The sequence below is a fragment of the Gavialis gangeticus genome, unplaced genomic scaffold (genome assembly GCF_001723915.1).
Source record: "Gavialis gangeticus isolate Ggan-Ray unplaced genomic scaffold, GavGan_comp1, whole genome shotgun sequence".
Taxonomy (NCBI): domain Eukaryota; kingdom Metazoa; phylum Chordata; order Crocodylia; family Gavialidae; genus Gavialis; species Gavialis gangeticus.
This window is the reverse complement of record NW_017729003.1, coordinates 22,749,464-22,760,546: the sequence shown is the minus strand read 5'-3', so window position 1 is coordinate 22,760,546 and position 11,083 is coordinate 22,749,464. Positions and strand designations below refer to the sequence as shown.

The window sequence follows — 11,083 nt, the reverse complement described above, 5'->3', positions numbered from 1 at the left end:
TCTGTTGACACAGGGTTAGCGTCGGGGGTAGAAAATCTCTTGGTAACCTCTTTTGCAAGTGGGGTGGATGGAACAGAATCTGAAATCTGTTTTTGCATTGGGCCTTTGTTGCTTGCACTCCAAAGGAAAATTCTGGTAATCTGCTAAAATCATAACTGAACATGAATATCAAAGAGACCTAGGCCCAGACTGCTGCTGAAAAAACTGGCTGGGATCAGCTGCAGCAGAATGGGAGGGTGAGAGAGAGAGAGGGAGAGAGAGAAAGAGGAAGTGTGTGGCTGGACTTCACTTACACAGAATGAAGAAATTACATTTAAAAGTAAACCTGTGAAACAAATATTGTTTTTACTGCAGCTATCCAAAAGTTAGGAAATATCAAGATTTACAGGTTCACAAGACACTTGAATTCAGCTCCCTGTGTACATGCACTGTGGTATAGAATCATAGTATTTTTTTCTTTAAGACCTTGGTCTCATTTAATACACAGCCTGTATACAAAAAAGGGCAGGTTAAGATTATATTGGCAATTATAAATACATTTGCCAAATGTATGCCTGATTCTGCTTCCTGAATAACTTAGGATTTTTTATGCATACCCATTTTGCTTTGTGGGTTACCTTCTTAAAAAAAAAACTTTAAGACACTTTTTTTTGTTAAAGCAGTAATTGGTATTAACCGCAGTATACTGTGGAGGTTCCCAAACTTTTTCTTATTGTGTAATAATAATCTGGTAATTCCAGATTTACCAGCTGCCCGTGTACTCCAGTAGCAAAAATTTTTATATTTCAACCCCTTAAATACCATTTATTATTATTATAATAAAAATTGAATCCACCATTACATAATTTCTCCCATGTACCCCTCAGAGACATCTTGCGTACCCTGGTATGTGATATGGTAAATCAATTCTGATGCCAAAATATGCATGTCAGACTGTTGTTACTCATTATTATATACTACAGTAGTATCCAGACACCTTAGAGAAGTGCCCCAACTTACAAAGGCATTGTAGAAAACCTATGGTAAGAGACAGTTTGTGTCAAAGAGCCTACCATGTAAATAAGCCAGAATAGAAGAAAAGTAGTATTTATTCTTAATCTATAGGATATGAAACTGAAGTAAAGAAATCAGTGGGTCATGGTTTTCCTTTAAAAAGTAATATATTTGGTTAATAACATGATATTTTAAAAGTATTAATTTGTTTAACCTTTACCTTGCTAAAGGCCGTCTGGCTCTATTAACAGCTTCAAGATCAGCATAACGGAGATCTAGCTGGCAGCCAACCAGAATAACAGGTGTGCGAGGACAGAAGTGCTTGATTTCTTGATACCACATTGTTTTCACATGATTCAGAGAATTAAGATTAGCAATTGAAAAACACAGAACAACTACATCAGACCTGGAATGATATCAAGAAGAAGAATAAGTGTATTTTCAAAACAGAATGCATCTTTGAATTTCAGCTTTGTGTATTTTCTATCAGTTCAAGCTGAAGCTATTCAACCACAAACAGCAAAAAATGCAATAAAATTCAGATGTCAGAATACACCTCATCCATAGCATGGTTTGATAAGAGCTATGCATTCCACCACAACAGCATATAAACATAATGTATCAGACTTAGGAAGCTTCCTTATTCCACAGCAGATGTTAGGTCTGTGCAACTACAAGGAAGACTTGCTCTACTCTAAGTTAAAGTTACCATGGTTAAGAGTTCACCATTCTATTTTTCATACACAAAAACCTTTCTGTTTACCAAAAACTCACTTTCACATTTTATGCAAGGATTCAAAACAGTCAAATGAGGAACGAAAACATATTTCTGAAATTGCAGGCAATGAATATTTACCATATGTTTTTATATACAATAATGTAATGACCCCACCCAACAATTATTGCACTGCAATAAGGTCTTCAGTAAACAAAGTCATTAAACTCAAAATTGTTGTAGAATTTCCAGCCAGCACTGATCATTTCTTTAATGGAAGTTAAGTGCTTTAAAAAGGCATAATATAGTAAAATAGTTACCAATAAAGACAAAGTTTGGTAACCTTTGTGGATTTTTAGGAAAAATTCTTTATCAAAAGAAATTGTTACACAGAAAGTGTATGCATGGATTAAGACTTTTTTCTGTAGCAAAAAAATCAAGAAATGTATTCTCTCATATAACACATGTACCTTTCCCCCAAACGCCAGATGCTGGAAACGAGAGTGTACATTTATTTCAGAGATACGGTAAGAGCAGGTTCTGTCACTTACCAACTGAAACAGAAAATATGATCTGCAGGGATCCACAGGGAACAGAACAACAAGCAGGCTCAACTCCCTAGCTACTGCTACTTAGTTACTTATTACAAGGAAATATTTTTCCCCTTCATTCTACTTTTTAAAAACAAGGTGTTTATTATATTCCATGGCATGGTATATGCAAGAAAATATGGTACTTGTTTTATTTCACAGGTTCTTTTGTCACAAGGAGGGTCCACATCTAGAAAAATTCTTCAGAATCTACTTAAGCATTTTCTTCAATTGAGTCTAAGCCAGTATTCAAAAAGTTGAGACAGGTATCACAAACTGGCTCTTACCACTTGGTCCCTCAGCAAACAGATAAATCTTGGAAGCATTCTGAATATTATAGACTAGAAATTGTAAATGCCAAGAAAAATGATGAATCGAATCTTTAAAAAGAATTGGGAGAAGGGGGAAATAATTCTTTAGGGATATCATCTGCAAAAAATATCAGAAGCTAAACTCAGCCATAAACTGCTCATCTTGCTTCTATTAATCTTTAATTTAGCACAACTTTATTGTATCTACAGTTTGGGTAATGAGCTAGATTGGTGAATCTCAACATTTTGCCTTTTAAATCATTAATGAAATATGTTCTCAGTACAGCTGCTTTCTATACTTTCACTCTCACTGAGGACACAAATATATCTAGCCATTTCTAAAGAAAGCTACATGCATGAATACTGGGAGCTTACAGTTAATACAAGAGAAGTGATCTTGCATTTAGTTTATATTTGATATAAAATTACAGCACATCCATAGTGTCCAAAGAAAATGCACTTTAAATTTGAATAAGTTATCAGTTAAACAAAGGGAGGTATACGTTAAATACACTAACCTTTCACAACTTTGGGGATTTGCTTCAAAAAAATCACACGATCTCAAGTACAATGGGCTTGAGAATCAAATCTAGTCTCTAGTGATAATTTGTCCAGATGACAAAGCAACTACAGAGTTTTGCAGATAGGAGTAACCACAGTAAGGTGAAGAGTTACTGGGGGGGAGAGGAGTTTGCATTTTGTCTACCACATAATGTCAGGCTCTTATATCTCTTCTTATTGCTTAAATTTACACTCATTTGAAGTGGCAGAAAGGTAATTATGAATAACTGAATAAATATCTGACCATTAAAAACTGGTTTTAGATTTTACAGTGCAGCTGGTCAGGATGTCTCGCTCAACCTGCTGGTCATAGGTTACCACTATAACTCTCAGGAGATTAAAAATTTATTGGGTGCTGTTCCAGGGACATAGGTGTGGGGGGCCCGCACCCCTGGAGAGGAAACCCAGAAAATGAAGATTACTTACCCGCTTTAGGGCTCTGGACTCCAGAAGAGAGACGCTGACAAGAAAATCTTGTGCAGTTTGTCAGCCACACCTATATACAGCTGGGGCTGGCGGGTGATGTTATGGACAATCATGGCCAGCCAGAATAAAAGCTGGCACCAGCTGGGAGCCGGGGAGAGCGGGAGAGGCAGCAGGAGCTGCGGATGTTCTCCATACCGGTGGCGATCAGTGCTGGCAGAACAAAAGAGATGCCAATTGGTCAGGGATACCCAGGCAGCAGTGGCTGCTGAAGAACCCCACACCAGTCACGGGCAGAACCGGTGTGTGGGGGGAGACCCCGCTTCAGGAAGAGCCAGGAGAAGATCGGGAAGCGGACAACACTCCCCACACCAGGCATGTATGGACTGGGTTGGGGAAGGATAATTAGCTGCGAGACAGAAGCCCAGGAAGCTCTGTCAGGGCAGAGGGTCGAACAGTATTGAGAGATGCTGCTAGGCACAGGCTTTAGGTACAGTCTAATAAGGCTGTCCAGCCTGATCCTAAGTTTTCCTTTTATGTACCTGCCTTTATTTTCTTTCCAGTGTGGTTTTCTCCTTTTGTTCCCTACTAACCTGTGCCTGCTCTTCTGTTGCCTTTTATCTTTCTTTGTACTTCTTATTTTGTTGACTACTCAGTGAGGGGCCCAGGTGGCAGCTGGACACCAAGGACCATTCACGAGGAGCGGCAGTCACCTGACGGAAAGTAAGAGTGACCCACAGGAGAGGAAAATTTCCAATGGATTCATTGTCCATCAGGAGAAGAAGAAAACCCGATACCTGGAACAGGTGATGGGTAAGTCATCAAGACCGGAGGGCCAGCTGCCTCAAGATCAGGTGGCCTGCCAGAGGCTGGCGTATGGAAGGGGTGTAGGGGAGGTGGAGCTCCACGAATATGCATCAGGAAGAATAACCAACCTTGAGGGACCACCAATGGGGAATCCCACCACTGAAGAAATACTCAAAGTCATGGCAAGTGAGTTCTGGGTTTCTTCCTGGGGTGATTGGGGTCCCTGTCAGAGGTTGCACAAAGTCTCCTTGTCCCCATCACCAGGCGTCTGTGCCAAGGCGGTGCATCCGTGGGTACTCGAAGCAAAGGGGGCACAGGTGCTTATACATGTGCTTTGTGGGGGTGTTTAAGTTAGATGAACTTTAGATAAAGCATCCTTGCCACCATTTTGAAGCATGGGGATACTGATACACAAGACATGGAGGCTGGCTGGAGTGCGGTAGTTACCACACTCCAGCAGATTTGATTGACTGAATCTGTTCCAGTGCGCGGTACTTACAGAGCATTGGAGCAGCCTCTGTGCTTGAGTATATTTTCTACCTGGATGAACCATCTAACAGGTACCAACAAGATCTTGCATTGTGATGAGAAGCTTGTTCCTCCTGTTATGGTAGGACAAATGTTATTTTTGTTGGAAATTACAGGATTTGACTTATTTTCTCATATTCCTTGTTGAGTGAAAAAAAAAAGTCATTATGGGAAAGTACATGAATTTTCTAAATTGTAGTGCCTAAAATCCCCAGTTGGGTCCTCACTGTCTTTGTACTGTACACACGCATAGTAAGAAACTGTTTCTATCCATAAAGAGCTTGTAATATTAACATAAAAGAAAGGAGGCGAGAGAGATGCTGAGTACACTTGACAGGCCAGGGCCAAACAAAAGCTGAGAACAAAATCCAAGTTTGCTGATTCCCAAGTAGTCAGAAAAGTCCTGACTACTATACTCCTTTGTGTATAGTACAGTTTGAACCAGCAATTTGGGCAATTTAAATCTTATGTTTCTAATTCAAGAGGCTAAAAATTTATCCCATGTGCCCCCAAGTAAAAAAAGTACAGCTTAATTTATTAATAAAATGGAGAAAGTCTGATTTAAAACCAGGCCTTGACATCTCCACACATTACAAGCTGCAATCGCATTTGTTTAACTTACCTGAGGTCACGTAACTGTAAAGAATTTTAAAAAAATCTATTTTATATCCATTTCTATGTGCTTTACTTACCTTTGCTGTTCCTTTCTCAGCTTGAACAATGATAAAAGACAATCTGTTCCATTTCTATGTATAGTCAGCTTTTATTCTATCTGTATCTTCAGTAAATGGAGTTTAAACACTAGATAATTTTTAGTGAATACACACAAAAAACCCTACCAAAGTACAGTAATATTTCATGAAGACATCTAAAATTTTAAATATATAACATTTTGACATTTGATAATGAATATTTAATATAAAATACTAATTTAGAACTTCTTCATGGCACTATCCATAGGGTATCAGGAAACATAGATGGGTAACATGCAAGGTACCTGTCTATGTAGCATATAATTACAGTATTACATATGCTGAAATGCGATGTGAAATGCCATGTAATAAAGTTAAGTACTGCCAGAGTCCCAAAGAGGTAACTGCAGCAATTCAGTCTATGATCTTGGACATTCAAAACTGCCTTCCTTATGTCTTCAGAATATGAACATACTGCTAGAGGTATGTAACCAGACTATTTATTTTGTGGATTTACCAAAAGTTAGAGATAAATATGAACAAAGCGTTATGGTTTGCGACTACATTCTTATAATCAAACCCCATAATTACTGGCCCTGAGTGGCACCAATAATTGCAAATCAGTTAACACACGCTGGAAGGATCTGCCTCTACTGCCAAAAGCATCAGAATAACTTGTTTCCATGCTACCAGGCTGCTGGACAAGAGAAAGTGCAACATAAATCTGAAGAATTTGACAGATGTAAATTGTGAATATTTCTTTCACATTCACACTCAGCAACTGTTGGCCATTAACTGATCCACCAAATACTGCAAAGCATTCTACATGGCACTATGCAGGAAAATATTTTCCTCCCTCCCCAAAGTTTTTTGTCTGAAATATTCCAATTTACTAATATTTAGGGTGATTTTCTTCTTGCAGACTTCAGGGGTGAGAAGCAGCATCCTAAGCATTGGTATTTATGCAGAAGGTAGGGTTTTATTTAAATTTATTTTTATCTCTCACTTGTTCTGTTTTGTTTCTCAGGTGAGAAGAAGCCATTAGGCTTAATTAGATCAAAGACCACCAGGGCCCTGGACTGGATCTTTTCAAATATTGGCTATCTGAAATGATAAACAGGGTTTTTTGGGGGGTTTTTTTGAGATAGAGTGAGAGAAATATTTGTGTTACTTGGTTTCTAAGAAATTGTTACACTATATCACTAGAGTAAACTTGCTGACCCTGACAACCCTATCTTCAAGCATGCTGTCCTGCTCAAGTGCAGGGGCTTCCTAAATCTGCAGCAAGTATGACCATGTGACTGGGCTAATTAGGGTGGTACAGCTTAAATGGCACTGTCAGTCACTAGTACTAATTAGCCCACCACAAGTATTGGGTACAGCCAGGCACAATGCTCCCAGTTAAGAAGAAGGTCTGCCCAGAGAAGTGCAACATGTTTGAAGAGGCCACCAGGAAGGGGTAAGTTCACAGTACAAGAATAACCTTATGGACATAAAATACTTCCTAAACAAATTAAAATCTAAGACACACTGATTTATGTGGTTATATCAAGGTGCTCAATAGCATAAGCTCTGAACTGTACAAACAGGGACAATTTAATCTTAAATAGAGAGGTATTCTTTCTGCAGTCAGGAAAAGAACAGGAACTGTATCCACAAATGCTGTTATGCTGTCAGGCAGTGCAATTTTCGAAGCTCTTAGGGAACAAGCTGCATATAGTCATATGTCTACATTAGTCATAGCAGAGTCTGCAATGTATGGTAGACTTACTCAAGTTAGCTTAGACAGGCACCAGTGGCACTCTAGTAGCAACTAACTGCCCAGCATGCACCTTGGGTACATTTTACTGCTTGCATTTCATGCTGTTCCAGTGCCTTGTTCCAGTGCTGGGGTGCCTTGAGATCCTTTCTAGGGTGCTGCACAATTTTAATACTAGTAGGGTTCTTATAATTTCTAATAGGAAACTGATGCATAAGGCCCCAACATTTCTACTCCCCATTTTAGGCAGAGTTCCATGAAGGCATTATTGGATAATGAAGTGCTTTATGAAAGGACTAGAACTGTTGTTGAGTCTGAGTTGCATGATTTGGCCCCATAAATAAGAACTTTACCAATGCCTGTAAGTGCTTTGATTTGCTAAAAAACAAGCTGCATATTAAAGTGTACAGTAGAAATTTAAAGAAAACCACATTGAACATATCTTTATTACCCAGCATTTAATTTGGTCTGAAGATGCTGCTGAAATCATTATCCACGTGGGTCATATCATTTAACCCCAAATGAGGGGGTTCTGTCTTACTGCCTATTGTCCTTTGATAGCTAATAAAGGAGTAATGGTGTTGGATCTTGAAGGGGGCTTCCTCAGGAAGGAGATAAAGCTGTGACGAGGGGAAAGATGGGACATCTAAAAGGAGGTAAGATAAGGTAACAATCATGTCTCAGTAGCACTGGATGACCTGGAAATCTATGCAGAGGAAGAAATCAAGAGGGAAGAACAAGTCTAAACATTTTAGTCATGTCATCTTCTTTCCTTTTTAGAGGACAAGTCAAAAAGCATTCTGTTTATTTTTAGATGACTTACGATGATATCCAGGAGTCAAATTTGACAGAATGAGTTCGAGGAGATGAACTACATTTTATTTTAGTACAATGTTATTTAAAAAAAAAAAAAAAAAAAAAAAAAAAAAAAAAAGAAAAGAAAAACTTGTTCTGGGTACCTTTTTTTTTTTTTTTTTTTTTTTTTTTTTTTTTAAAGAGCTGGTTGGGGAGGGGGAGGGGGTGCAGAAACCAAATAGCTAAATTTCTTCTGTTACTGGTCTTAATTTTTTCCTACTGTGAGGGTTAGCTTTGTTTCTGAGAGAAGCTATAGAAGCACCAGACTATTGTGAGGGAGGTTCTTCAGACAAGTTTTGTAGAGCTAAGAATTCCAAGTAACTTCAGACAACAATTTTGCCCCTTTAAAAGTTTATGTGAATAGCTGAATCCTCTGAAGTCCATTCACCATAAATAAAGCATTATATTCCCTCAAGCATGGATTCTTTTGTGTTATAGGCAACATCCTCATACTTTTCCCCTTGGCTTTATAACATCTTTCACATCCTGCATCATAGCTACAAGTCTTGTGACTGAAGTGTGATTAGAGATGATGGGAATTATTTTTAGGATCCACCGACTTAAGGAGTTAAGTGTTAAGAGAGGTTAAATCTTTCCCCTCAGCCTAGACTGTACATATCAGCTCCACAAAGCTCCCAAGCTGAAAGACTGAAGCCAAGAATTAAATGTAGGATCTCCTTTAAGGCAATGCAAAATCCTACTGCTATGCCACTTGTCACGGGGCGGGGTCCTAGGGGTGGCCGTGATCTCACCTAGCGCCCCCTACCATGCCAAGTTTGCTTCAAAGCACCCTCACTTTCGCCCGCCACGTCGTGATCTTATAAATATTAAAGAGGCTGACTTTCATCCCCTTGATCACGGTTCTCCCTGCTACCCTGAGTCTTGTTCTGATAGTGGGGTTCTGGGCACCCCAGCCTTATGGGCTATGCGTGGCTCCAACCGCCCTTTTACCACGCCCCAAGCCTCGCTGATGTACTGGACGCTGCCCCCTTGCTTTGGGGCTTCTCATGCTGCCCCCTTGCTCTGGGGCTTTTCACGCTAGTTGGGGCTCAGGTGGCTGTAGCCGTGCCTGGCTCCAACTCTCCTCCTCAGGGTCTTGAACCCCCCGCAGGGCTCAGGCGGCCTTGGCCTTACCCGGCCTCCAACTCTCCGCTCCCCTTCTCATGGCTGAGGTCAGTCCACCCCGAAATGCTGCACCCTCTCTGGCACCGGGGTCCTCACACTACCGTGGGTCCCCCTATGATGCCTCCTCCAACCCCTAATAGCCTCACCCAAACCACCGGTTGTAAACCATCAACACAAACTCAAGCCCTTTGGCTATAACATAAACCTACACCATCCAGCCATAATCACATTCAAGCCTGTCACAGGGTTTCTCCATCTCTCACCCATAAAAACTGCCCATTCATTCTGGCCTCTTCCTTTTCCTCACTCCGGCAGAGCTCCTACCCCGATGGCTGCTGGCAGGGAACTGCCTGCCTGGCCTCCGCCTGGGAGTTATATAGGAGCCAGGCCCTGCCCCTTCCAGTCAGCTGACTCCCACCGGTTACCCTGGCAACCAGCAGCTGGGCTCCTTGCTTACTGCTAGGGCTCTCTCCCTAGCTGTTTCCCCTCTAAGGAACAGGGCACCTACATGCTCTGTGACACCACTACACCATCTCAGACACATTTTTAAAGTTTTACTAAATGATATAATATTTTTCATTAATGAATCTCTCAGAGCTGAAAATAAATTGCACAGATAGCTACAAAGCAAGGCAGAGAATGTACTTTAAGTGGATTCAGAGTTTAGTTAATGCAGTAGCAGCTTTCACATGACATGGAATTTCATGTAGCAGCTTTCACATGACATTGTGTACACACGCTTACAACAGATGGGAGGCCTGGTGAACTAAAATGCAAGGAGTGCCCTGCCCTGCAAGGGACAAAAGATAGCCAAATAAGACAGGGCAAGACCATGCACTGCCCTGTAGGTGAGCAGGAGAATCAATTCTATACTTTACCTAGAGCAGTGAAGCTTCTTAAACATGGTTGTAATGTGCGAAACTGTCAAAATGTCCTGAAATATATTCAGATTTTGTGGTGAGTAGCATGCAGAGCTACTTCTAAAATTTCTTTAATTTTATTTTCAGTCAAAAGCAACACCAATAAAAGTATAAGCTGTTTTTTTAAATATATAATTTACTTCAGTGCTAGGATTAAAAATGGAATTAGCTTTTTCTGCTTGTTCTTTATTATGCACATCATACTAGAATTTACATTTTTTAAGCCTCTGCTGTATTTTCTCTGCACTTGCAGGAATACAGTAGAGGATATATAGACAACTACAGATAACTACTGTAGCATCATAAAAATGACTAGAATATTTCATCTCCCACTGTAATAACCTGCAAGATCTATTGTTTCAGTTCAAATACCTAAGAAACAAAATATCAAGGGGAAATCAACTTTTTAAATTTAAGGGTTTGTTTATATAATCTTGGCCTTTGATTAATTTTACCTCTGTCTCTAAGATCTAGATTTAGGGTTAAACATGACAGCAGCTTAATCTTTTACTTATGGAAAAGGCCATCTTAGCACCAAGCACAGAACTTTGATAATGAATCAATCAATCTGCAAATTATCAGAACTTTGTTACTTGCCCAAATTCTGCATTCCTTAACTGAGTAAAACTCCCACTGACTTCAGAGACGATTTTTGCATAATTCAACTCCAGAGTAGGCCTCTGCAAAGTGGCTAGTATTCGCTTTGGATTCAGATTTGGCTGATTCAGGAGACAGTGATTCAATCTGGTGATTTGAATCACTGTCCCAAATCAATTCAGCCGAATCTGATTCAGAGATTTGGCT

General features: G+C 39.9%; 1 protein-coding gene across 4 annotated transcripts in view; it reads right to left on the bottom strand.

Annotated features, from left to right (window-relative positions):
• Window positions 1–11,083, bottom strand: part of RHOBTB1 (Rho related BTB domain containing 1) — a 131,160-nt gene that overhangs the window by 48,438 nt on the left and 71,639 nt on the right. For all 4 annotated transcript variants that reach the window (XM_019507904.1, XM_019507906.1, XM_019507903.1 and 1 more), the window contains one exon: window positions 1,214–1,399. In XM_019507904.1, coding sequence (XP_019363449.1) covers window positions 1,214–1,399 — 186 coding nt within the window. The remainder of the gene's footprint in view (window positions 1–1,213; window positions 1,400–11,083) is intronic.